The 27,912-nt window shown below is 43.3% G+C and overlaps 1 protein-coding gene and 2 pseudogenes across 2 annotated transcripts; 1 reads left to right on the top strand and 2 right to left on the bottom strand.

Moving 5' to 3' along the window:
• Positions 1-1,189: 1,189 nt before the first annotated feature.
• Positions 1,190-10,473, bottom strand: LOC134480837 (large ribosomal subunit protein uL18-like; annotated as a pseudogene).
• Positions 1,190-27,611, bottom strand: LOC134480838 (glyceraldehyde-3-phosphate dehydrogenase-like; annotated as a pseudogene).
• Positions 1,630-15,051, top strand: Slfn9 (schlafen family member 9). 2 transcript variants are annotated; one of them, NM_001013970.1, is made up of 6 exons: positions 1,630-1,642; positions 3,690-3,799; positions 4,118-5,184; positions 8,424-8,576; positions 12,862-13,585; positions 13,748-15,051. In NM_001013970.1, exons 3-6 carry the CDS (start codon positions 4,125-4,127, stop codon positions 14,532-14,534), a joined length of 2,724 nt encoding a protein of 907 aa, NP_001013992.1. In that variant the 5' UTR covers positions 1,630-1,642; positions 3,690-3,799; positions 4,118-4,124; the 3' UTR covers positions 14,535-15,051. The 2 variants fall into 2 exon arrangements, with proteins under 2 accessions (NP_001013992.1, XP_006247060.1); XM_006246998.5 differs by lacking the exons at positions 1,630-1,642; positions 3,690-3,799 and having other exon boundaries at positions 4,095-5,184.
• Positions 27,612-27,912: the final 301 nt, after the last annotated feature.

Below are 27,912 nucleotides of genomic sequence, written 5' to 3'. Positions count from 1 at the left end.
GTTACTATCTGACCCAGGGTTTATAATCTAGAGGCTATTGGAAAAGAGCCAAAGACCCTGTGATATTCCAAATATCACACTCTCTATAGCCTATTTCCTTTCTGTCCCGGTTCTGCTCCAAGAGGACCAATCCCAATTTGTTTTGCCCAGTGTACTGCCCCAGCCCATCTAGAGTTTTGGGTGTTCCACTCTTACTTTCGACACACATTCATCAGAGGCCTAATCTTTCACCGACTCTTTATATGGTTATAGTGTAAGGGAGACAAGATCACCTTTCTGCAGTCTTCACGGAGCGGTGCTATTACTATAGCCCAGTTGTCCCACAAGCCCCTACAATTGTTTAAAATTGGGAAGCATCCTCTAGTACAGCTTTATTCTGTGTCATATGACATTTTTAGGATTTTACTCCCTAAAAAACTGAGTTATATACATCTGGAGACATGGCTCAGCAGTTAAGAACACTTCTTGTTCCTGCAGAAGACCCAGATTCAGTTCCCAGCACCCACACACACCAGTGAACAACTCTCATAACAGGTTCCAGAGGATCTGATGCCCTTTTCTGACCAGGCACCCTGAAGGTGATGTACAGACATACACACAAGCAAAATACTTACTATATACCACTGAGCCATCTCTCCAGGCTATTGTCTTTAGTTTTTATGCAAATACTATCATGACATAAAGCCTTGCTATAAAATTGTTTTTTCAAGTCATTATTACATATTACAGACTTATAGACTTGTATATGTTGGATGCATGAAGACACGGTGTAATGGCACTCACCGTCAACTTGATGAGATACGGAATCTCCTAGAGAAAGGCCTCCAGGCACACATGTGAGAAAGGGGGTTGCTTTAGAAGACTCTCCCTACCTCCCTGACAGCTGTAACCTAACCTCGATCAGGCCTGCTGTTTGCCTTTCTCCTCTTCTTCACCTTCTCCCAGCTCCTGGACCAACATCGTTTCCAAACCTTGACGCTCTGGATTCTGTTGTAGTCCCTCAGCCTCCTGCCCCATCTTAAAGTTCTCAATTCTGTGCTGGTTCTCTCTAACACCCGTGGTAAATATTGTTAACGTCTCCATCTTAAAGAGAACCTTCAACTTCTCTTTCTTCACGTACATTTCTTTATTTTTAATGTAAGTATACATTTTTTGTATATTGTTGCGTATTGTTATTGTTCTTTTAGGGTTTCTTTTTTCTTTTTTCTTTTTTTTTTTTTTTTTTTTCGGAGCTGAGGACCGAACCCAGGGCCTTGGGCTTGCTAGGCAAGCGCTCTACCACTGAGCTAAATCACCAACCCCTCTTTTAGGTTTTTTTTTACAGCATCCCAGGTCTCAGGGACAGCCTAGAGATCCTCCCCCTCCCTGCCCCCCCCCCATCCTCAGCACCTGCAGATTTCCATTCATTCTCCTGAACCTCTGGGCTTCTCTCTTGTCTCTTCCCATACCTGATCCTGCCCCCCTATTACCCTCCCTCTCCCACCCATGTCCCTTCCTCCCTCTGCCTAATATGACTATTTTGTTCCCCCTTCTAGGTGGGATTGAAGCATCCTCACTTGAGCCTTTCTTCTTGTTTAACTTCTTTGGATTGGTAGGATACATCATTGGCACTCTGTACTTTGTAGATACCCTCCACTTGTCAGTGAGTACATGTCCTTTTGAGTCTGAGTTACCTCACTTATGATGATTTTCCAATCCAGTTGCTTGCAAAATTCATGATATTCTTGTTTTTAATAGCTGAGTAGTATTCCATTATATAAATGAACACACATTTCCTCTATTTATTCTTCAGTTGAGGGGCAGCTGGGTTGTTTCCAGTTTGGGGCTCATTATAATTAAGGTGGCTATGAACTTAGCGGAGCACCTGTCCTTCTGGTATGGAGGAGCATCTTTTGGGTATAAGCTCAGGAGCCGTAACTCAAACTCTCCAGGTAAGACGATTTCTAATTTTCTGAGAAACCAGCAGATTGAGTTCCAGAGTGGTCGTACAAGTCTGCAATCCCACCAGCAGTGGAGGAGTGTTCCTCTTTCTCCACAGCCTTGCCAACATGTGCTATTGCTTGAGTCTTTTCATCTAATTGGTATAAGGTGGAATCTCAGGGTCATTTTGATTTGCATTTCCGTGATGACTAAGGATGCTGAACATTTCTTTAGGTGCTTCTCAGCCATTCAGTATTCCCCAGTTGAGAATTCTTCGTTTAGCTCTGTACCCCATTTTTAATAGGGTTATATGGTTCTCTGGAGTCTAACTTCTTGAGTTCTTTGTATATATTAGATACTAGCCTTCTATCGGATGTAGGATTAGTAAAGATCTACTCCCAATCTGTTGGTTGCTGTTTTGTCCTATTGACAGTGTCCTTTGAATTACAGAAGCTTTGCAATTTTATGCATTCCCATTTGTCGATTCTTGATCTTAGAGCATAAGCCATTGGTGTTCTGTTCAGGAAATTTTCCCCAGCCCGCATGTGTTCAAGACTCTTTCCCACTTTCTCTTCTATTAGTTTGAGTGTATCTGGTTTGATGTGGAGGTCCTTGATCCCCTTGGACTTCAGCTTTGTACAGGGTGATAAGAGTGGATCAATTTGCAGTCTTCTACGTGCTGACCTCCAGTTGAACCAGCACCATTTATTGAAAATGCTGTCTTTTTTCCACTAGATGGTTTTAGCTCTTTTGTCAAAGATCAAGTGACCATAGTAGGTTGTGGGCTCATTTCTGGGTCTTCAATTCTATTCCACTGATCTACCCGAGTGTCTCTGTACCAATACCATGCAGTTTTTATTATTATTGCTCTGTAATACTGCTTGAGGTCAGGGATGGTGATTCCCCCAGAAGTCCTTTTATTGTTGAGGAGAGTTTTTGCTATCCTGTTTTTTTTTTTTTATTATTCCAAATGAATTTGAAAATTGCTCTTCCTAACTCTATGAAGAATTGAGTTAGAATTTTGATGGGGATTGCATTGAATCTATAGATTGCTTTCAGCAAGATGGCCATTTTTACTATATTAATCCTGCCAATCCATGAGCATGGGAGGTCTTTCTATCTTCTGAGATCTTCTTCGATATCTTTCCTCAGAGAATTGAAGTTCTTTCATACAGATATTTCACTTGCTTGGTTAGAGTCACACCGAGGTATTTTACATTATTTGTGATCTTTATGTGCATTTCTGTGCCTCGATTTTTTTTAAGTAAGTCTATCTAGTGGCTTTTTCTGTACCTGGTTTTCATTTCTTAATCCATTGTGACAATTCATAGAGTTTTGCTTACTGGAAATCTATGAGCCAAAGCATCTGGGGGCTTTTCAAAGTCACCAGTTATGTCATTTCACTAGACACCCTCCACCATCCCCTCCTCCACCAGACAGGGTTTCTTTGTGTAGCCCCGGCTGTCCTGGAACTTGTTCTATATAGACCAGCTGATCTCAGATCCTCCTACCTCTGTCTCCCAAGTGTTGGGATTAAAGGCGTGCACCACCACTGCCTGACATTTCACTGAATTGCTTAATAAGACTTCCTAATCTCGACGTGCAGCACTCATCAGCAGTGTCTATACCTGGAGAATCTCAGCAGGAGATGGCCTTGAGGTCCATGCCCCGACACCATCTTCCTCTTGCTTTTCTTCCACCTCTGGGTTTTCACATCCTGTTTGACATCTCCTTCTAATATATTCTTCCTTTATCCCTTCATTTATTAGGAAGATGTTCCAAGCTGTGATAGCTCACTCCAGGACACACCCTTGGATTTATTGATTTTTTTTTCCTGGTCCTACACCTTAATGCTGATGGCTTCACCCTGAAAATTCTGGTAACTAGGTGACATTATCTCCTGAGAGCATTATCGAGTCACAGTTTAATACACAAATTAGTTTAGACACCTCATTAATATGTTTTCCCTCCTACGGTACACGTCACACGTGATGATGAGTTCTGCTTTCATTGCCCATCAGAACAGTTTCTGAAGAGAAAGGACTATTTTTGTCTTACTTGATATTTTATGGCTTTGACAGAATATATCTGGCTTATATTTAAATATGTTTCAGTAAGTAGATGAGTGAGTTGTGTGCACAGGAGAATTAATTTTTTTAGTAAAAGTAAAACAAATGCTTGGATTGTTTGGCTGTAGGGTCAGCATGGAAATTCATCCCTCCTTAGTGGTGGAACCGTCTTACCCAGACTTGATCATCCATGCAGGAGAGGTGACACTCGGAGAAAAAGATCGAAATAAAATGGACTCGAAGAAGAAGAGACTGGAGAAAGCAAGAATCACAGAGGCTGCTTGTGCTCTGTTGAACTCTGGAGGAGGAGTGATTGTTATGCAAATGTCCAACAAGAGCGAGCATCCTGTGGAGATGGGACTGGACTTGGAGACGTCTTTAAGAGAGCTTATTCCATCCTCTGATTTGCAGGCTTTCATTGAGACCAAGCAACAAGGGGACCTGTTTTACATTTTTGTTAAATCTTGGAGCTGTAGCCCTAAAGATGGTTCCACTAAGCCTCGAATTTGCAGCCTGAGCTCTTCCCTGTACTGTCGATCTTTAACTTCAAAGCTTCCCCTGGATTCGAAAGAAACGTTTGAGTTTCTGGAGCGCAAGAAGACGTGTGTCAAAGGTAGTCTGACTGACGGCAAAGGTCCACCTGCTAAAATTCCCAGACTCATGTATCAGAACGACCTTGAATCAAATCCCGCTTTTGAAATTTTCCAAAGTGAGAGACTCGAATATGGCCAGCGCTTGCCGTTTTCTGAATCTGCATCTATCGAGTTTAAACAATTCTCTACCAGACGTGCCCACGAATATATAAAAAGTGTAATTCCAGAGTACATTTCCGCATTTGCAAACACCCAGGGAGGCTATCTTTTATTTGGGGTGGATGATGAGAGTAAGAGAGTCCTGGGATGCCCAAAAGACAATGTTGACCGCGACTCTTTGAAAGCAGTGGTAAATGAAGCAATATCCAAGTTGCCAGTTTTCCATTTTTGTTCATCTAAAGAGAAGGTGTCTTATAAGACCAGAGTCATAGATGTGTTTAAAGAAGGAAATTTGTATGGTTATCTCTGTGTGATCAAAGTAGAGAGGTTCTGCTGTGCAGTATTCTCAGAGGCTCCCATTTCATGGATGGCAGACAAGGAGAACGGTGTCTACAGCCTGAACACTGAGAAATGGGTTCGCATGATGGTGGATATTGGCCCAGGTAAGAGGCAAGAGTTTTACCTTCTCGGTCTTTTCTGCCTCCTTTGAGTTTCTCTGTATCCTTCACACTCTATCTGAGTTCATTACACTCACTGAGGTTGGCTTTCTCTGCCTTTTGTTCTGTTTTGTTTTGTTGGTTTCTGAGACAGTGTTTTTCCATGTAGCCTTGGCTGTCCTGAAACTTGCTTTGTAGACAGGCTGGTCTCACACTCACAGAGATCCACCTGTTTCAGCCTTCCAAGTACTGGGATTAAAGGAACATGCCACCACCAGCACCTGGCCTATGTTAGTTTTTTTATCCTACTACTGGAAGGACTTTGTGGCAAAAGAGTATCTCAGCAATTGGAGTGCCAAGGAGTTCGGCAAAACCACATCATGCAAACTTTGGGGGTGGTATGCAAAGGGTTGCCTCGGAGGGGGGTTGGAAAAGAGAGAGACCCGGCCATGATGGTGCTGGCTTTATAGGTGTATTGAGCGAGCACAGAGTGAAAATACATGGTCATAGCAATGGTGGAAACGTCTGTTAGTGATGGCGGGGCTGCCGGCACTGAGTCACTGAGTGATGTGAGAGATGGGATCATCTGGATCTGGAATGCGGGCAGTTCTATTGGCTAGTAATGATTTCAGCTTGGTATGAAAATGGTTGCTAGCTTAATCAATCTACTTTAGACATTGGGTAATTTCCCCTTAAGAAATGATTGGTTGTTGCTAAGGAGTGGAGAGGCTCTTTGCCCGGAGAATTGTGGTTGTTACCAGGGTGACATGGCTCCTGGAACAAGTTGGTTCCTCCCCCCCTGTAAATGATTTGATCCAGAGGGCAAATTAGTCATAAAATGGAGACTGAAAGCAAACCGCAGTTTGTAATGTTAAGCCGAACTCCTCGAGCTGGGTGCTTCAGTACGCAGCATGGTTGGAAGAAAAGCCAAACGTGATTGGAGGAGACAAAGCCCACTAACATTGCAGAAAGCAGAGGAGGAATTCACCTGGAATTGTCTCCAGAGCAAGCATTTGTTCTTGAGTCCAGCTGGACACCCAGAGAGACTTGGGAGACCCTAGAGCAGGCAACCACGTCACAGAGAGTAACAGAAGAAAACCTAGAAAAGAGGAGGGAGGGTGTTTGGATCGAAGGGTGTTTGAGACAGCATGGAAAAGAAGCTCTTTTTTTCCTTCTGGGATGTCAGTGGAGGAGGAAGGTCAGCAGGGTGCTTTCTCTGTCTCTCTGAGCTAGCAGGCTTCCACCACAGTGTCTGGCTACTAAGTCTTCTTCCTTTGGTAAATCAAACCTTTGCGATTTTGTTTTAAACACAGCAACTGACTAGTTGTTTTATTAGAGATTTTTTTAAATTTGTTGTTGAAGAATCGTAGAGAAGAAATTGGTAAAAAAAAAAACAAAAAAAAAAACAAAAAAACAGGGTGCAATTAGTAAAAGCAGGAAAATGAGACGCACGGGTCAGGAAGGGCAGTATCCAAATCCCTATTCCCAAAGGTTCTCAAAAGGCCCAGGGCTGAGTCATCAAGTTGTTCATTACATTTTTGGAGATCTGTTTGAGGTTGTTGGATTCTGTTTTTTACTACACCCGACTGATTGGCATAAAAGCGGCATTTCTCCTGGAGGAAGAGGCATTTCAGCTACAAGAAGATCCAGTGCCCATCAGTTTGGCAAGAACCACCAAGGAGCCAGTTAGGATAGCCAGTTGCTAGAGATGGAGAAGGGGAGACTAAAGGAGCTGGAGTAAGAGAAGGAGCTGTGGGTGGGATCAAAAGCAGTGGAGGGCAGGGTTGGGGATTTAGCTCAGTGGTAGAGCACTTGCCTAGCAAGCGCAAGGCCCTGGGTTCGGTCCCCAGCTCCGGGGCGGGGGGGGGGGGGGCAGTGGAGGAATCAAAGCCAGAAGGAGTTGAGTTGGGGAACAGAAAGAGCAGAGAGAAGACCTGGAGTGGAGCTAAAAGAAAACTTTGAATACTCTCCATTTCCTCGATCGCTGGCAGTAGTCGGAAAGGATGATTTACCTGCTGATGCAGTTGTCACCCACCATTACTGTATCTTGACCCATCTGTCCCTTAGTGCCTGGTAGCATTTTATGAAAATCAAGGCACTGACATACAGTGCATATATATTTACTCATTGCTGGCTGGGCCAGAGCTTCTAACAAGCTCAGGCCTACCAGACCCTCAATCATCTTCAGGTTGTGGGCCCAACTTTATCCTGCTCATGGCATGCTACCACCTACTTTCTTTAATTTTTTTTTAAAAATGTGTTGTCTTAGTTAGGATTTTACGGCTGTGAACAGACACCATGACCAAGGCAACTCTTATAAAGGACAGCATTTGATTGGGCTGGCTTACAACTACAGGTTCAGGGTTCAGTCCATCATCATCAGAGTGGGAGCAGAGCAGCATCTAGGAAGGCATGGTTCAGGAGCTGAGAGTTGTACGTCTTCATCTGAAGGCCACTAGCAGAAGACTGACCTCCAGGCAGCTAGGATGAGGGTCTCAAAGCCCACACCTACAGTGACACACCTATTCCAACAAGGCCATACTTCCAAATAGTGCCATTCCCTGGGCCAAGCATATACAAACGATGTCATGTGTAAACGTTTCCCTATGTGTGTATTTGTGCCATGTGCTTGTGGAGTCTGAAGAGATCAAAAGAGGCTTTTGGATCCTCAGAACTGGAGCTATAAATGATTGTGAACCACCATGTGGGTGCTGAGAACTGAACCCTGGTCCTTTCCAAGATCAGCCGGTGCCCTTGACCTCTGACCCATCTCTCCATTCTCAACCTTTACTTTCTGTGCCCAGCCTCCTGCTACCTGAACTACTTGGCTTGCTTACCTTCCATAGCCGTAGCAAGCTGACACCAGGATTCCTGATCTCAGATTCTTACCGTCAGGTACCAGCCAGCTCAGGATCAACCAGTGGATGGTTCTCAATCAAGTTGGCAGCCAGTGAATCCACAAAATGGTCCTCTCCAGCTCTTGCTTGCCCAAGATGGCAGAGGGGTCCCTGCTCCCCAGAACCTCCAATTGGATTTGAAACTTTTGACGATTGTGCCTTTGTCGCATGGACAGGATTTCCAGTCTCTGCACCAGGGCTGCTTACATAACCTTCTGGATTAAGTTTCAGCTTCCCTTCTTTGTGGTTTCTGATGTCCTTCCAATCCCCCCACCTCCCATCCCCAGAATAGAGCCTATGCTTTGTTACCCTGTTACTCTGACTCTTTTCATTTACTGTGTCACACAGAGGCAGCTTCCAGCAAGCAATCCTCCCTCGATGACCTGTCTAAAGATTTTGAATGTCAGCTGAGTCTGTCCAACAGCCCTCCACACTGCAGACCAGTGTATTCTAAAAAAGGACTGGAACATAAAGGGGACCTGCAAAAGCGTTTATTTCAAGGTAAGAACAGATAGTTTTCCCATTAGGAGGAAGAGATCATTTAATAACTTTGGCTAAAAAGAAGTTATGAAGCGGCAGTGCTACATACTTCTTGAGAATGAGATGACCCTTGAAGTCATCTAGCACAGGGCTAGCAAAATCTGATAGTTACATATGCAGAGGCCGAGGCCCCCATCAGGGGTTTAAAACATATCATTTCCAGGGGCGAGGCTTACGCATATGCATTTGAAGCGGCTTCTTCACTTTTTTTTTTTTTTCCGGAGCTGAGGACCGAACTCAGGGTCTTGAGCTTGCTAGGCAAGCGCTCTACCACTGAGCTAAATCCCCAACCCTTGAAGCGGCTTCTTAAGGAGTTCTTATTCTGCGTCTGGAACTTGCTGAACCAGTACAGTCTTAGCAAAAGCCTTGCACAGGAAACGATGATGTAATTGGCCCTTTAGTCAGCCTTTAAGGATGGAGGGGGAAAAAACATAAACATTCATGTGGCAGATAAGAGGGCACCGAGGGGGGTTGAAGCGCAAGGCCCTGGGTTCGGTCCCCAGCTCCGAAAAAAAAAAAAGGCACCAAGGAGCCATTAGTAATTTGTCTTGAAAGAAGGTAGTGAGACAGAGTCACCAGCGTCTAATCTGGGTACAAAGTAATCATTTCAGACCATGGATAATGTTAGACTTTAGCTAAAAAATTCCTACTTAGAAAAAGTTCAGGTGGGGCTGGAGAGATGGCTCAGTGGTTAAGAGCACCAACTGCTCTTCCTGAGGTCCTAAGTTCAAATCCCAGCAACTACATGGTGGCTCACAACCATCTGTAATGAGATCTGATGCCCTCTTCTGGTGTGTCTGAAGACAGCTACAGTGTACTCATATATAATAAATAAATAAAATATTAAAACAACCCTACTTAAAAAAAAAAAAAGAAAAGAAAAAGTTCAGGTTCCTGAAGTAGGGAGTAGCTTTTTTTTTCCCTTGATCAATGTTTATTGTCTTTATGAAAAAATCTTCATAGAAAACTGCTTTAGCTTTCAGCAGCCCGTTCCTGAGCTCTGAGGAAGCTGCCTTCTTTTGAGCAACCCGGTCTTTCTCCTGGGCAAGAGACATTTTGGGACGATTCCACCTCTTCTTCTTCACTTCTCTCTTGGGCTTCTTCTCATAGACTGGATTCTCTCGGATAGCAGCGCAAGCTTTCTTATACATCTCCCCCATGACTGGAGTTGCGTTGCTCTTGATGTACTGAGAGAACTGTTATACGCATCTTCATCTTCCTCCACCAGGTAGCGCATGTAGTCTGCCACATTCTGACCCATGGTGTGCTTCCGGTGCACCTCTGCATTGAACTCCTTGCTTTCAGAGTCATAGCCAGGGAATCGGTTGGTACTATGAGGGATAGACAAGCCTCCATCCACAGCTCCCTTCAGGGCACCAAAAACTTTATTGCCAGTTGTAGTTCTTCGGGCAAGACCCGCATCCAGATAGCAAGTGAAGGCACCAGGCTGACCATCAATGCTTTCCACATTGTATTAATCTCCATTCCAGCTCCACTTGGCCTTCATAGATCTTGTCCGTGTCAAACCTATTCAGAAGCCTGCGGGCCAGCAGCAGGCCAGTGCAATAGGCTGCAGCATAGTTTGTCAGGCCAACGTTCACACCCCATTTTGGAAGTTCATGTGCATATGCTGCACAGACGACCGTCTCCCCTCCTGTACGGGCATATGCAATCTGGCAGGTGATGTCTCTGTCACACAAACTATCGTCCTGTGTTTGGGTGAGTTGGACTTATTTTTGTCCTGGACCACCAGTGGTTTCCGTGCATAGTAGCCGGTCTCACCCTCTCGCCGCTTTCTAAATCTCACTTGGTATCTTTTAAAGTAGGCCTTATTCTTGACAACTTTCACAAAGTCCATCCTGCGGAACCGAGACCTGTAAGCGCGGCTCCACGCAGACCTAGGAAATAGCTTCTATAACTTCACACTGTGAGATCTACTCATCAGGTCTGATACAGAGACATCCTGTGTGAGGTGTAAGCATATATTAGTGCCCTGGTAGCTAATAGATTAGAAGGACCTTGGGTTTACTTTCAAAGTTAATTTACCCAAGCTCCTCCTTATTAGCTTATCAGAATTGTTTTTAAACTTTCCACAAAGGAATCTGATATAAGAATGACTACTTTTTAAAGAATTTCTTTAGGCTCAATAAATCCCATTCGTTTGGCACAGGTCCCTCTAAGATAACAGAAGGGCAATGTCTTTCCATCAGCTTGGAGGGATAAGACTGGAAGGGGATGTAGACAAATGGAATTTCTCCTGCTTATCTCTCGTACTATACATAAGGCTTTGCACTCCTCTTTATTTTTAAACTTTTCTATAAATTTAATCTTATTGAAATAGAGGGTTTTTTTCTTTTTTGGGGGGGTGCAGTGGATTTTACTGATGTTATTCAAGAGAGTAGAGAGGGCTCCCTAGGCCCCACCTGTTATTATGGGGGTCTGGGATGGAATTGTGAGGGAGATTCTCAGTGTTGGGATGGGGACTCCTCAGCAACTGAGGGCCTCTCTCTTCCTCTCAGTATCCTTTCTGGGCTGGGGTGGGTGGTCCAGGGTTTCTTACTCCTTGGAGGCCATATAGGCCATGAGGTCTGCCATCCTGTGGCTGTAGCTGTATTCATTGCCATACCAGGAAATGAGCTTTACAAAGTTGTCATTGAGAGAAATGCCAGCCCCAGCATCAAAGGTGGAAGAGTGGGAGACAAGCTGGTCCTCAGTGTAGCCCAGGATGCCCTTTAGTGGGCCCTCAGACGCCTGCTTCACCACCTTCTTGATGTCATCATACTTGGCAGGTTTCTCCAGGCAGCATGTCAGATCCACAACGGATACATTGGGGGGTAGGAACATGGAAGGCCACGCCAGTGAGCTTCCTGTTCAGCTCTGGGATGACCTTGTCCACAGCCTTGGCAGCACCAGTGGATTCAGGGATGATGTTCTGGGCTGCCCCACGGCCATCATGCCACAGCTTTCCAGAGGGGCTATCCACAATCTTCTGAGTGGCAGTGATGGTGTGGACTGTGGTCATGAGCTCTTCCACGATGTCAAAGTTGTCATGGATGACCTTGGCCAGGGGAGCTAAGCAGTTGGTGGCGCAGGATGCATTGCTGACAATCTTGAGGGAGTTGTCATATTTCTCGTGGTTCACACCTATCACAAACACGGGGGCATCAGCAGAAGGGGTGGAGATGATGACCCTTTTGGCCCCACCCCTCAAATGGGCCCTGGCCTTCTCCATGATGGTGAAGATGCCAGTAGACTCCATGACATACTCAGCACCAGCATCACCCCATTTGGTGTTAGCAGGATCTCGCTCCTGGAAGATGGTGATGGGCTTCCCATTTACCACAAGCTTCCCATTCTCAGCCTTGACTGTGCCATTGAATTTGCCAGGGATGGAGTCATACTGGAACACATAGACCATGTAGTTAAGGTCCATGAAGGGGTCGTTGATGGCAACAATCTCTACTTTGCTAGATGCAGAGAAGGCAGCCCTGGTAACCAGGCGCCCAATACGGCCAAATCCGCTCACACCGAACTAAACCATCTTGTCTACAGGATGAGGCTGGCACTACACGAGAAGATGTGGCTGCCTCTGGAACAGGGAGGAGCAGAGACGAGAATAGAGTGTTTTCATACAATAATGATTTTCCGTCCCCCAACTCCACCCAGATCCTTCCCCCACCTCCTCCTCCACACTCAACTCTACATCCTTCTATCCTCTCTCTCATTAGAAAACAGTCAACTAAAATAAACAAACCAGAATAGAACAAATGGGGGAGGGGGAGGAGGGAGGGGGAACCTAAGAAAAAGAACAAGAAACACATACTTAGCAGATACACATACACACACTCTCTCTCACACACATCCTATAAGAACACAAAATCAGAAACCGTAATAAATAAGCAAAGGACCTGTAAGGTGTGTGTGGGTGTGTGTGTGTATGTATGTATGTATATATGTATATATACAAATTTTGAATCTTCTCACAGCCCAACAGTATGAAATGTGTGTGTGTGTGTGTGTGTGTGTACACACACACACACACATACACACACACATATGATATATATATATATATATATATATATATATATCTCCAGACAAAGCATATGAAACAAAAATCTTCTAAAAATACCATTGAGTTTGTTATATATTGGCCACCTACTTCATTCTCCATTTTAAACATAGTATGTGAATTTTTTGAAGCAATTCATTGATTTGAAACCTTGTCTATTCTTTTTATGTCCAGTGTCAGCAGACTGTTTTAAGTATACTCCTGAATCCCTCTGGAGAGAGCTGTGTTCCCAGCATGAGAGACTAGAGAACTTAATAAGCCAGCAAATGTGTTCTTTCTCCTGTGGTTTGCTGATCCTCTCTAGAAGCTGGGCTGTGGACCTGAACCTGGAAGGGAAGCAGGGAGTCATCTGTGATGCTCTGCTCATTGCAGAGAATAGCCCCCCGACACTCTACACCATCCTTGAGGAGCAAGATGAGCTAGGTCAGGACTACTGCACCCGCACTGCCTTTACTCTGAAGCAGAAGCTGGTGAACACTGGTGGCTACACTGGGAGAGTGTGTGTCATGACCAAGGTTCTCTGCCTGAGTTCTCAGAACAATATTGAGACCAATGGGAACTCAGTTTCTCTTATTGATTACCCACGCTCCTATAACCTTGCAAATATCCAGGAAATGGAGGACTTGCTGCAGGCCCTTGTGATTGTCTTGCTCAACTTCAGCTCTTTCTTGAGCGACCAGCTTGGCTGTGAAATTTTGAATCTTCTCACAGTTCAACAGTATGAGATACTCTCAAAAAGTCTCCACAAAACCAGAAAACTGTTTGTGCATGGCATGCCAGGCTCAGGGAAGACCATCATTGCCATGAAAATCATGGAAAAGATCAAAAACACATTCCACTGTGAAAGAGATAGCATTCTCTACATCTGTGAAAATCAGCTGTTGAGGGACTTCATCCGGTAAGTGTTTGGATCTTCATCTGTGTGCTTTCCATCTAAACTTTTCTGTTATGTTACCCTGGTTCTTGGGAATTAGTCAGTAAAATGATCTGAGACAGCAGTGCTGTGTTGCGGGGATTATGATAGTCAGAGAAACACCTAATGTCCTTTTCACCATTACAGGGCAAAAAATGTCTGCCGGGCAGTAACCCGGAAAACCTTTATGACACCTAACTTTGAGGTGGAGAAGATCCAACACATTATTGTTGATGAAGCCCAGAATTTCCGCACTGAGAATGGGGACTGGTATATGAAGGCAAAGCGTATCACTCAGAGAATGAAAACTTGTCCTCAAATTTTCTGGATCTTTCTGGACTATTTTCAGACCAGTCACCAGAAGGAGAGTGGCCTCCCAGATTTCTTACACCAGTATCCAAAGGAAGAGCTCACAAAAGTGGTACGCAATGCAGATAAAATAGCTGAATTTCTACAAAAAATATCAGAGAAAATCAGAAGTAACCCTCCACCCATCATCCCCCGAGAGTCCCTGAACATGGTCTGTGAGTTTAACTGGTCTCAAGGTGTATCAGGCACCTGTAAGCTGCTTACATCCTTGGGTTTGGAACAGATGGCGAGGTATGTAGCAGAGAGGTGTTATTTTTTCTTGAAAAATGGCTATTCCGCCCAAGACATTGCAGTGCTTTTCAGTACAGAGGATGAGAAGGATAACAATGAAGATATGTTCCTGAGAGAAATAAGGAACAGAACATCTCAGATAGATGATGCCTATCATCTTTACATGTTTGACAGCATACGTCGATTCTCGGGCCTAGAAAGAAGCATTGTGTTTGGTATTGATCCCCGTACAGCTGAGAAGTCCATTTTCCACAACCTAATGCTCTGCCTAGCTTCCAGAGCGAGGAAACATCTGTATATCCTATCTAAAGTACCCAACCCTTTCAACTTCTGAGGGGTGAAGCTCAATAGTAGTATGCTTGAACTGGGTATATAAGGTCCTAGGTTCAATTGCTGATGACAAGAAACTAAAATCTAGTTGAGATCCTTCAGGACAAGAAGGATAAAGATACTGAAAGACCCAGAGTTGGGGCCAATCTGGGGCCATTGGGAAAATTCCCTCCACAAACCTCCAAGCACAAGGACCCACCCTTCCAGGAGGAAAAAAAGCTGGTTTAGTTCCTGGAACAGCTGCAAGCCAAACTGTCATACGAAGCTACCTGTGACTTCCAACTGATGCCCCACCCCATGGAAAGTCTTGAACAGTACACTGAGTCCGATCTGAAAGTTGTTTCAATCCACCAAATGTACATAGTACCCTGCCTAGCTTCCATTGTGCAAATCCTGACCCCATTGTTTGGATTCTGCCCCAGTTGTTTGAATTATGCCCCAATTGTTTGCAAGGTATATAATCCCCTGTTAAAATCTGCTCCTGACATGTCAGAATTAAACTCTTCTTGCTTTTGCACTGATCACTGCCTCCGTGAGTCTCATTCAAGAGGTCCTGGAAGAGGTTCAATTCAGACCTCATCATACAACAAAACCTTGTTCTGTTTCGGAAAACGTGGGAATAAGTATTACCAATGGATATTGTAACTGAGGCTGAAAACAAAGTTGGAGAAAAGACTGACAAGGCAGTGTACACATGATATATTGCTGGGGGCAGCATACCAGGGCGCTGCCCACAGCAGGCCTAGATGGAGACATCTCAGAAGCCCTTGGCAGCTCTTTGTAAAAAAAAAAAAAAAAGAATGAAAAAGGATGGTGTCTGGGACCCTGAGCTGCAGGAGACACATCCCTCCAGGGGACCTGCCATCAGAAATAAGGGACTGCCCACAGCAGATCTGGGTCTATTTGGTTTTAATAGGCATCTTTCCTGGTATGCCAACAGACACTTTAGGTAGCCATTTTGTTCCCTGTGCCAGAGACTTTCCATTTGACCTAACATTACAGCCTTTTGTTGAGGATAAGGAACAAAGTATTCTCTTCTGTAACTACTTCCTGCTGAAATTAGTGTCAAGATCCCAGGTGCTGAGGTAGAATGGACCAGAAAGTGATGAATTCTGGAAATTAACTCTCTCTTGCTATTCTGAGGCCAAAAGCTGACAGCTTCTGGCAATTAACACTCTTAATATTCTGATGGCTGAAGCTGATGACTTCTGGGAATTAACACTGCTACTAACAGCAGGGGATTAATAAAGGAAATTTAGTTACTTTGGGCTCTTTACTCTTTTGACTCAGGGGCTGCTTGCTGGCTGGGGAGAGCCTCAGAGTTCATTATCTCTTCATGAACCAGAGAGAGAAAAAAAAAATAGAAAGTCAAGCATGCATGCACACTGGATAAAGGAGAAAAGGGATTCTTTGCCACTTTATATGTGCTTTTAGTTTTCATACTTTCTCAGACAAAATTACCTCATAGCAATTATCAAGTAGAAACATTACAGCAGGATAATTATTTTCTAAACACTTACATTTCATAAGTTCATAGTAAGTGTAAGGCCATAGTTCATGTCCTAGGTGGATAAGGTTTAAGGAGTTACAGCAGAATTATTTATATGTCTTTCCATTAAGTATAGTAGCTTACTAAACATTCTTTATCTATTTTCTAGCGCTTTAAGTTCATTATAAGTTTAAAGCAACAGCTTTTATGTCACAAGTTAACAAGGTTTTTTTCAAGAGACAAATCATCTGCCTTATGTCTTATTATTTTGAAGTCTTGTATAGATAAACTAGTCAATCATTTATTTTCTGTCATTATACCAACAATAAACTTCTCATTCCCAATTTATGACTTTTAGTTACTGATATTAGTAGCCTCAGTCGTAATCTAGAAGGTTTTCCTTTTTTTTTCTTTTTTTTTTCTTTTTTCTTTTTTTCGGAGCTGGGGATCGAACCCAGGGCCTTGCGGTTGCTAGGCAAGCGCTCTACCACTGAGCTAAATCCCCAACCCCGAAGGTTTTCCTTGATCGTAAATTTATTCCAAGCCTATTTCCTTTTCCTAGTGCAATTAGCTTGTGACAGAGAATTCTATTTGCAGTTTTTTATTCTAGAGGGGGCTTAAAATCACTTGAATCAATTCAGGAGTTCTATAAAATCAGAAATTATGAAATCATCAATTCATCTCAACAGCATTAGTACATGAAAGTACATCTTCAGATTGATCTTCAGGAAATTTGCCAAATAGGGTGGGCTAATACTCAGGATTTATTGGGTTATCTTATGGTGATAGGAAAGGCATATCAGCATTGAGAAGCGATCTTGGGATGAAGTCTCTGAGATCCATGCTTGCCATAGCCTTTCTGCACAGCTCTTGTCAAAGTAAAAAGTTGTCAAAACTGGAATGTTAGTCAAAGGCTAGGAAGGGATTCAGTCAAGGGGCATTCATGCAATGGAGAATTTATGAGAAATAGCTATTTTGCTGACTGACCCAGTTAAAGAGACAGGGAGCAATCACATTGGCTGTACAGACTCACATCAGCTTTCAGCAAGCCCCAGGCTTTCAGCTATTTGGAATAGTTTGTAGTCTGCAGCTGATTCCTGGATGGTGTCTGTCAGCCAGTTGAAACTACTGGGACAGATATAACTAGAACAGAAGTTAAAGCTTAGGGACTTAAAGGAAATATTAGCTTTGGAACTCCAAGGTCCATGGTCCTGGTAGTTGAGTGAAGGGAAGAGTACCAAGACCAGGGGAGAAACAAAGATCCTACCCTCAGGAGACATGGACCCCACCCTTGAGGTCTGAGAAAAATCAAGAAATGTCCCTGGCAGTTGCAAAATATACACAGCAGTTTCCGCTAGCTGATAATAATAGAGATAAGAAAACATAAATTGTTCCCAGGTCAAGATCCCCCTTTTTAATATGTGCTCCCTCCACGGTTTAACCAGGTGCTGTAAACCAATTAGCTTAAAGGCCAACATTCTTGTGATGGTTTCCATATGCTCCTCCCAGAGTGTGGCACTATTAGAAGGTGTGGACTTGTTGGAAGAAATGTGCCACTGTAGGGGTGGGCTTGGAGATCTTCCTCCTAGCCTCGTGAGGATGCCCAGTCTGTTCCTGGTTTCCTTCGGATAAAGATCTCTCAGTTCCTCTTGCACCATGCCTGCCAGATGCTGCCATGCTTCCACCTTGATGACAATGGACTGAACCTGTAAGCCAGCCCCAATTAAATGTTGTCATTTATAAAACTTGCCTTGGTCATAGTATCTGTTCACAATAGTAAAACCCTGAGACAGAAGTTGGTACCAGAAGTGGGGTGGTTATAGAGGAGCAGAAGTATAAGGATGAATCTTTTAAGAATCTGGAATTGGTTTAATATTTCACCAGCACCTTCAGTTACTGAAACTATTAATACTCTCTTTCCTGGGATGTTGGAGAATATTGAAGGTCCATGGTTGAAACTACATTTCAAACTTAAAGAATCTAATGCCTTTGATTATCTTGATGAATTAGGTGACTTGGTGTACAAAACTTTCTACAAGTTGGGGGAAAAATTAAAAATGGTTTTGCTGATTTGTTGCTCTTAGTATCTCTGGAAAAATTGATAAAGAAAAAGAATGAGCTATATGATAAAATCAAATGGCTCCAGATGCAGGTAAACAATCTAAAGGGTTCTAAGTGTGCCTTTGAAGAGAGTCTTCTCTCCAGCAGCCATAGAACTAGAGTTGCAGAAAATCAAACTGAAACCCTCACTATACGGTTGGATGAATTATATCGAAAATTCAAGTTTCAGTCTCAGAGGGTGTCAGCAGTTAAAGTAAGGGCACTAATTGGCAAAGAATGGGATCCTATAACTTGGGATGGAGATGTGTGGAAGAACCCTGTTGAAGCTGAGAATTTTGAGTCTTTGGGGTTTATCCCACCTGAGGAAGTAGTACTCTCAGCCCCAACCCTTAAAATAATGCCTTTTTCACATGAGGAAATTAACCCCTCAGAGTCTGATAAACCACCAGTGACTTTCTCTGAAAAAAAATGGCACATAAGACGATATTGATATTTTTTCAAGACCCACCAATAGTTTCTTCTAGACCCATAACCAGACTCAAGGCAAAATAGGCCACTAGAGGTGAGGTAGAAAGTGTAGTCTATGAGGAAATCACTACACTACTAAGGAGCTTAATGAGTTTGCTAATTCATTCGAGCAGAAGTCTGGGGAATATGTGTGGGAGCAGATTTTAAGGGTGTGGGAAAATGGAAGGAACATAAAACTAGATCTAGCTGAGTTTATTGACATGGGCCCTCTGAGTGGAGAGTCTAGGTTTAATATGGAAGCTCGCACAGTTAAAAATGGTGTCACGTTTTTTTGAATGGCTGATTGAAGAGGCCATCAAAAAGATGGCTTACTGAAAAGGAGTTGGAGGTGCCTGATATCCCTTGGCTTAGTGTTGACAAAGGGATTTTAAGGCTCAGGGAAAGTGCAATGCTAGAGTGGATATGCTGTGTAAAACCTAATCCTCCACAATGGAAAGACCCAGAAGACACACCCTTCACAAATCCTATAAGATGCAAACTGGTGAGAGGGGCACCAGCACATTTGAAGAGTTTTGTTCTTGCCCTTTTCCTTGTGCAAGATGGTTTAAATGCAATGGGTTTAATTGGACCCTGAGGTATCAAGGGCCAGGTGGCAGTGTTGAATCACTAGAAACAAGGTGATCATAGTTATTATAATGGACAGCATAGACAAAACAATGTTTATAATGACCTAGCCCATAATGTGAAATTCAATGGCATGATTCGTTTAGACCTTTGGTACTGGCTAATCAGTCATGGTGTTTCCAGGCATGAAATAGATAGGAAGCCTACTGCATATCTGTTTGATCTGTATATTGGATTGTGACAAAAGGCAATCTTGGCCAGTGAATCAGTTTCCAGACTTGAGCCAGCTTGCAGACCCAGAACCCCTTGAATGAAGGAGTATCCAGGTTCCCCTGAGGAAGGATCTTGATAAGACACATAAAAGTTTTGCTGTTAGTCTTTCTCCAGTTCTTCCCCAGAGGGACCTACGGCCTTTTACAATAGTAACTGTATATTGGGGGAAAGGAAATAATCAGATTTTCTGTGGTCTAATGGATACTGGTTCTGAATTGACGCTGACCCCCAGGAGATTCCAAGAAACACAGTTTGTCAGCTTCTAGAGCTTCCCTGTTGGGCTGGAGAGATGGCTCAGCCATTAAAGGCTAGGCTCACAAAAAAATAGAATTTCCCTGTTTTTCTTCTTTAATAATTCTTCTCAAATCTTCTCAGGCTTACTAACATACTCTGTAGTGATCTAAATGTTTATGTAAGTAATACGTTCTTAGGAAAGACTCAATTTCCTACATAACTTTTTCTGGGGAACTTTCATCATTTTAGTTTTGTTTACACTGGGTTTCTGTTATCCCAGCTCCAGCTTTTGGAGAGATGCCTTTAACAGTGAGAAACATAAATCCAGCAAAAGTCCACCAAGGGCAGTGGAGAGTCATCCAGGTAGTCCAAGCACTGGGACTTTGTCAAGCAGTACCTTCAGGACCCTTGGCATTGCCAGGAACTTGTTTATCCTTTGATATAAAGCCTGTCAGCAAAGCAAACCAGTCTGTGAGTTTGCCTTTTTAATCAGGAGACCTAATAGCTCTAGGAAGGCAAGATCTGATTTTTCATATGATATACACTGACCAGGCAGCTGCAACCTTGAAGGAGAAGCTAGCGGCCTATGGCCGACAAACTGACAAAACTACAGTTAGCTGTCATCACTACCAGAATCACAGAAGGATAAATTAGAGCAGGAAGTATAAACCAAATGGCCTCTGTATTGATTAAAATAGCAGAGACTTACCATCTACCTGGACTATTACTCTAGTAGGCTGCCATGATCTCGGTGGCTTTGTTGTGGGGCAGAGGCCATAAGTCTTCAGCTGTCACACAGGACAGCACTGCGTCTTCAGCTGCTGCATAGGACAGCATAGGCCTTTAGCCTCCAGACCCAGAAGGTCTGGAAGATTTTCATGTGGAGGAGGAACTTGGGGAAATTGGCCTACCTTGACTTAGGCAGAGTAGGGCAGTCACCCCAACAGCGTCTATAGTTTGTTCAGAACCCTGGCTGCAGGCAAGCCATGAGACAGTTTTCCCAGTGGTTAGTGTCACCATGATCCGTGTCTGCCCCATTTGTCTTCTCTGGAAACCTTAGGGTCACCACTAGGACCTGACATTTCTGTCTATCACAGGAAGCTTTTTCTATTAAACCTTTTTCTTTTCTTTTTTCCCCCCTCTTTAAAAGGGCATAAACATTTTAAATGCCATATTTAGCATATTTCTGAATAGTTTTGAGGGCCATCTATTAAGTGATATGCCTGATTTTAAATAAGCTTCGCTTGTTTTTAATTATTTGCTTTAGGCTTAACTTTGAAAACAGAAGGCAAAATAAAGCTTATTCCCATAAATAAATTACATTTTTACTTAGCATGACTGCGAGTGTAGTTCTGCATACATTAAAGAGTTTTTTTAACTTTTTATTGATTGTGAGTTTCACCTTGTGCACCCCAATCTCACTCATCTCCTTATTCATTTGAATCTGCCCTCCACCCTTTCAACCTCCCCCCAAAAAATGAAAATTACAAACAAAAATAAAACATAAAAAACATCTTATTGTAGTAGCTGTAGTGTGCCCCACAGTGTACCTTTTTTTTTGTCTACACCTCTTTACTTGCAAACGTTCATTGCAATGAGTCATTGGTCTGGCTCAAGGTCTCTGGTTTCTGCTACGCCATTAATACCACCAGAACTCCCCTCAAATATCCTGTTGTTGCACTGTGTCGTGGAGACCCTACGGCTTTGGACCTGTGGGACTGGCTCTTTCACATATTTCAAAGTTCATAGATGAGGTATTTGTTGGAGTGGACCAACTCAAAGCCCTGGATGTGGACCTGGGTGGTAGCTGAGTGGGTCAGCCCTTCAGCAATTCTGTGCCCACACCACCAGGGCCAGCTCTCCAGCACTGCCCTGGCTAGCTCACCCAGTGCTGCAGCTGGCAGGAAGTAGGGGCAGTTCTCCTGCTCTCATGACCCCAGGGTAAACTCTCCTGATGACTGCAGGAGGTAAGGGGCCAGGGTAGGGAGGGCATCTTCCCCACCTCACTTCAGATGAGTGGTAGAGGCAGTTCTCCCATGCTCAAGCCATTGGGCCAGCTCACCTGCACTCTTCCTGCCAGCAGGGCCAGCTCTACTGTGCTGCCCAGGCAACAGCTAGACATAGTTCTAGCTCAGTCAGTCTCTGCTAGCCTAAATAGACCTATGGTAAGTAGAGACATTTTATGGGCTCTTTGCCAGACTGCTTAGGTCATTGCCTTGCTGTATCATAAGATACAAATATTCCAGTTTCTCATCAGAGACTCCAGCCCTGTCACGCATGCCAAGCCTCAGCTGCTCTCATGACACCTTTGGGTCTTTAAAATGAGTATCACCTGGGTGACTCTTACATTACAGACTTCGGCTGCCAGCATGAGTACATTTTTGTATTTGAATGCATGGAGGTACAGCTTTAAGATCTTATTAAACAAGCATTGTTTTTAAATCCTACCTTTTGTAAACCTTGTTTTTATGACTTTGTTTCCAAGACAAAAATTATACAAATATCCTCCTAATCCAAAATACCTTGGAGACCGTGATTGCTTCCTTGGTTGGTTTATACCATGTGTGGTGGTGAAGTCACATGACATCCACCCTCTTCAAACCTAGCAAAGATGGCTGCCAGGCAAATGTCTGTCTCCATCCTGATGGGGGAGAGCAGCTTAGAGGGTGGCAAGTCATATATGGTTTATATCACAAGATGGCACCACACCACTCGGTTCCTTTAAGATTACATATGTATGGATTTTTAACAATCAATCCCATGTGTTACAAGTTTTAAGTTAACTTTTTTGTCACAAATTTTATAGATTTTTTAAACATGCCTAATAAACTTACAAATCTTGAGATAAAGTTCACACAGTAGTCTTGCAAATCTTGAGATAAAGTTTATATCTTCTCCAGTATGTGTATTTTATGCCTTTGAAGATGACTGTTTTGTGCAAAGGCTTTGCCACATTGGTTACATTCATAGGATTTCTCTCTAGTATGTCTTCTTTTATGCATACGAAGACTACTGGGACAGACAAAGGCTTTTCCACATTGGTTACATTTAAAGGGTTTCTCTCCAGTATGTATTCTTTTGTGTAATTGAAGGTGTCTGTGTCTTGCAAATTCTTTGCCACATTGGTTACATCGTAGGGTTTCTCTCTAGTATGTCTGCTTTTATGCATACGAAGACTACTGGGACAGACAAAGGCTTTTCCACATTGGTTACATTTAAAGGGTTTCTCTCCAGTATGTGTTCTTTTGTGTAATTGAAGGTGTCTGTGTCTTGCAAATTCTTTGCCACATTGGTTACATTCGTAGGGTTTCTCTGTTGTATGTGTTCTTTTATGGACTTGAAGGTGACTATGATATGCAAAGGCTTTGCCACATTGGTTACTTTCATAGGGTTTCTCCCCAGTATATTTTCTTTTATGACTCTGAAGATGACTTTTCCAGTGTAAGGTTTTACCACTTCCCTTACGATCATAGAGTTTTTCTCCAGTGTGTGTTCTTTTATGTATTTGAAGACCAGTACAATACACAAATGATCTACTACGTGCACTTTTATGTATCTGAAGGTGATTGCTTTTTGTAAAAGCTCCATCCTATTGCATACACTCATAAGGTTTCTGTCCATTATGAATTGGCTCATCCCTTTGAAGATGCCTGTGATACAAATAGGCCTTAGTACATTGGATTTACTCAGAGAAGTTCTCTACAGTAGGACTAACTTTAAGCCTATCTATGTTATTGTGACATATGAAAGGTTTACCCCATTCCTATTACTAATGAACTGTTTATCTGCATGAATTAATTTAAAAATCTTTTCTATTTGCGAGGAATAATAATGTTCTACCACTTTGTTTCAAGGTGGTCGGCTTCATTATGGGTATTAATTACATCTCTAGAGATAACCTTCATGGTAAGAGCATTTATTACATGCCTCAAAATCAAACCATCCTTTTAATATATGAGGTTGTTTTTTCATATGTTTGAGAAAATGTACTAGCATTCACACCTTTACCACAATGATCCCATTCATAAATTTTACAATACTGTCAGCCAGACAATATTTGTGAATTTAAAAAGTTTTTATCTTATCAAACGCTTTAGGCAGCTAGATAAAACCAATACTCTAAAATTTTTCTTGTTTTCTTTGCTGTTTTCCCCTGTAACAAAAGCAGGTAGCTCACCTGACACAGGACATAAAGGAGACTTTTAAATAAGCAATCTTGGGTCTTGAGAAGGGAGAATCATAACCCAACTCCAGAGTCAGCTTTTCCATAAATTAGAACAGCATAAAACAACTTTAATATCATCCACATTCAAATTTGAATCTCTGATAAACTGAATCTAGTGACCAGATAAGAAATTTTGAGTCCTGGCCATCTAAGCAGCCATGGCAAAGGGCAAGTAAGTGATGGAGGTGGTGATGACCTGCAGCTAAAGACCACAGAAACAGCAAAAACAAACCCAATAAACACAGAATACAGAAAGCTCATGCATTCAAAGAAGGCCAGTCAAAGATCAAATGTGGTGGTCACCATCATTCATACATTCAGCTGAGCCTGGCCCACTTCAGTCTCAGCTCCATGCTACTATAAAGACCAGACAAGACCGGATCAAGAACCTCATATAGGTGGTGCCCTGGACAGGAGAGTATTTGTTCCCGTAGAACATCTTCTCGTCCCAGATTGGGATCCTAACAGAAGTGACGCCACAGAAAATTACTATGATTTACCAGAAGAAGCCTCTGTAGACGCTTGCTGCTTTTCTCAGCACAGCAGTTCACTCTGAGAGTTCACAAAACCAAAAGTATGCCTCGGACCCTTGAAAAGCCTTAAGGTGTGCTTCCTGAGATAGTCCTTCAAACTCTGAGTCCCAGACTGAAGGTCTGGCTTTAAAATTTGGATAGGTAGTCTGTTCTCGCTGGGGCCTCGAGAAAATGTTAGTCCCACCAGGCAAGAATAAGACCACTACCACAATTTTTGAGCCAAATTTGAAGCAAGCTTTATTAAATATTCATGGACCTGGTCAGGTCCTTACCTGGGATTTTAAGAGTATGGCCCTGACTTACATTAGACATGGGCTTATAAAGTCAAACCCCACAAGGATACTTATTTCCCACCTTCATCTAATCAGGGACAAACATACATCCTGACTTACTTCCTGACTACACGTGGCCAAGCACACATCCTGTATAATTGGCGCCACCATACTTTTTTAGTGAAATGAATACACAGGGTTTATATTACAAGAAGAGCACTGGCATTGCAGAAAATCTGTCCTTGGACAAGTGGGGCTCACAGGTTAGAGGTGACCTTGTCTTCTATACATCCTAATAATTAAAACGTAATTAAAACATAACTACAGTAATCACAAAGGCCCACCTGTGGAGTGGAGACGTCAGGGTCCTTTGGAAAGTCAATTGTGTTGGATGGTGTTTTCCTGGGCAAACCAGTGGAGGAGTGTTTTCCTGAAGTGGACACAGGTGAAAAGCTGTTTTACTGAGGCAGACAAGTGAAGGAAATTTTTGCTGAGACAGATGTAAAAAGATGTTCTGCTAAAACAAGCATCTGAAAGGACATGTGACGAAGGATTCTTTGTTAACGACACACATGAATTGGTTCAACTTACATTGAGTGGTTGAGTTCTGTTTGTTGCAACTCCATAGAGAGAAATGCAGTAAAAAAACTTCAGATTGCTAAATCAGATTCATATTCTGAGACAAGACCCGCGCTAAGGCAAGACCCGTGGAGGATACATGATGTTTGGAGAGTATAAATAGAACTCAATGGACAGTGACGGAGGCTGAGCTTGGCTTGCTTATAGAGCTCGCTGTGCAATGATTGTTGGCCTCTGATCTTTGCTCATCTTCACTTCTCTGAAAGAGACACAGCTCAGAACTTTTCCCGGCGTTGCTGTTGGCCCTGGTCCCTCCTGTTGACTGGTGCCAGTCCAACTGAGGCCTGGCTGTTCCTGATAGGTTGTGCCACCACTGCTGCTATCCCTACTGTGCTCATCTGGACTGCTGGTGGATCCGTGAAGTGTTTGCAAGTGGATTGAGCTGCCACTGCTGACCTGGGAACCAAACTACTGATTTCCTAACAACGCGAATAAGATTTGCTCCAAAGAACAACTTCTAAACAGGTCCACTTCCCCTCTGTCCCTTCTTTTCTACTACCTCTGGTGGGTGGTGGGACAGAAGGAAGGTTGAAGGATTTAAGAGCCATCATTAAAAACAGGTTTTGATAAAAGTAAAGTTACAAACCTGCCTGCTGCCATGTTCTCTACCACAATGGTCATAGATTCTACCACTCTGGAACTGAATTATGTGTGTGTGTGTGTGTGTGTGTGTGTGTGTGTGTGTGTGTGTGTGTGTACAGTCTTGGTCATGGTGTTTTGTCACAGCAATGGAAAATAACTAAGACAAGCTCATCCCTATATGAGTGGATTCAGGGTCCCTGAATAAAAACCTCAGGTTTGTTTGTTTGTTTGTTTGTTTGTTTGTTTGTTTAGAAGAACCTGACTTTGAAAATGTCTGCTGCAGGCAATAAATCCTTCTCTACTGTGCTTACTCTGGCTGTGTTTACCAAGATTCAAACTCACAGCATTCTCTCAGTTACAGTGTTAGCTTATTTTCCCAAGATGTTTTACAGAAATGTTGGAGAATCCTTTCTTATGTACCAGGAAATAGCAGAGAGCTTGTTGTCTCCAGTCCAGGAAAACTACACAGTTGCCTCAGCCCTGGAACCCTGTTTAGGGCACTACGGGATCAATTAGGGAGCTTGACCTTCCCCAAGGCAATGTCTGTCTGTAAAGGCATCTGGCTAGAGCTAAATGTTGGATAAACTCCACTGGAAATAAAGGATTTAATGTCACTTAGATCTTGAGTGAGAATGAGGATACAGACACTTCCTAGGGAAGGTTTTGTTGTAGACATGAGGAAGAGCACAGCCAGAGACCTCTGGAAGGGTCCAGACTGAACATGGCCAAGAGAGGAGGTAGGGGAAGAGTGAGAGAGGAAGAAGGCAGGTGAATAGAAGAAACAGGGCAAGAAGAGCAAGAGAGGCTCCTAGGACCAAGAGAGTACATGGCTGAAATGGCAGGTTTATGTAGGAATGGGAAACTGGGGGAAAGACAAGCTAAGCCCAGACTCTGGGCTACAGAGGATTAAGGTAGAGGGCTTAGTGAGGAGCCACAGGTACATTGAGGCCTGACAGATCTCAGTTATAAACAATAAGGAGTCTCTCTTTTAGACAACTGAGGCTGTGAGCAAAGGAAGCTTTGTTGAAACTGCCTAAAGTAAGGCAGAGACATGCCAAATCCCAGAGCCAATATGGTCATCCTCACAGACCCAGATTGTCTTAGTTAGGGTTTCCATTGCTGTGAGCAGACACCATGACCAAGGCAACTCCTACAAAGGACAACATTTAACTGGGGCTGGCTTACCCTTTCAGAAGTCCATTAACATCAAGGTAGGAAGCATGGCAGCATGAGGGCAGACAGGGTGCTTTAGGTGAGAGTCTTCATCTTCATCAGATGAATCAAACTGTATTCCAGGCAGCTAGGAGGAGGGTCCCAAAGCCCCATCCTTCAATGACACACTTCCTCCAACAAGGCTATACCTACTCCAAACAAGGCCACACCTCCTGATAGTGCCGCTCCGTGGGTCAAGTGTCTTCAAACCACCACAATACTTAAAATCATATGTATTGATTTATTGTGTCCGAGGAGGCACTCATCAGAAGTCAGAGGACAACTTGTGGACTCTGTGTTGGTGTTCTGGCTAAGTTCCACCCCCACTGCTACCTAGCAAGAGCCAGGTATGCTCCTCCCCACAGTTGCCTGGCAACAGCCAGGCATGCCTGACTATAAAGGGGGATGCTTGACCCCTCCTCCCTCTCTTGCTCTTTGTTCTTCTCTTCTCTTGTGCCCTCTTCCCCTTCATCCCTTCTTTCCCCATTCCCCTCCCCCACTTCCCTCCATGTGCCCATGGCTGGCCTTTATTTTTCCCCGCTTTTACTCTTCTTCTCTTATTAAACCTCTCCACATGGAGCCATGTTGGTTTGGTGTATTCTGTCTGGACACAGGCCAAGATTTAAACCCCAACACTCTGCTCTCTCTTTTCACCATGGGGGTTACAGAAATCAAGTTCCATTTATCAGTCTTGGTGGCAAGTGACCTCCCTACTGTGATAGCCTGCTACCCCACTCCTACCACTATTGTGGAAACTACAGATGCTGTTA

The sequence above is a fragment of the Rattus norvegicus genome, chromosome 10, assembly GCF_036323735.1.
Source record: "Rattus norvegicus strain BN/NHsdMcwi chromosome 10, GRCr8, whole genome shotgun sequence".
Lineage (NCBI taxonomy): Eukaryota > Metazoa > Chordata > Mammalia > Rodentia > Muridae > Rattus > Rattus norvegicus.
Note: the sequence above shows the minus strand (reverse complement) of the source record. Positions and strands in the feature narration are given on the sequence as shown.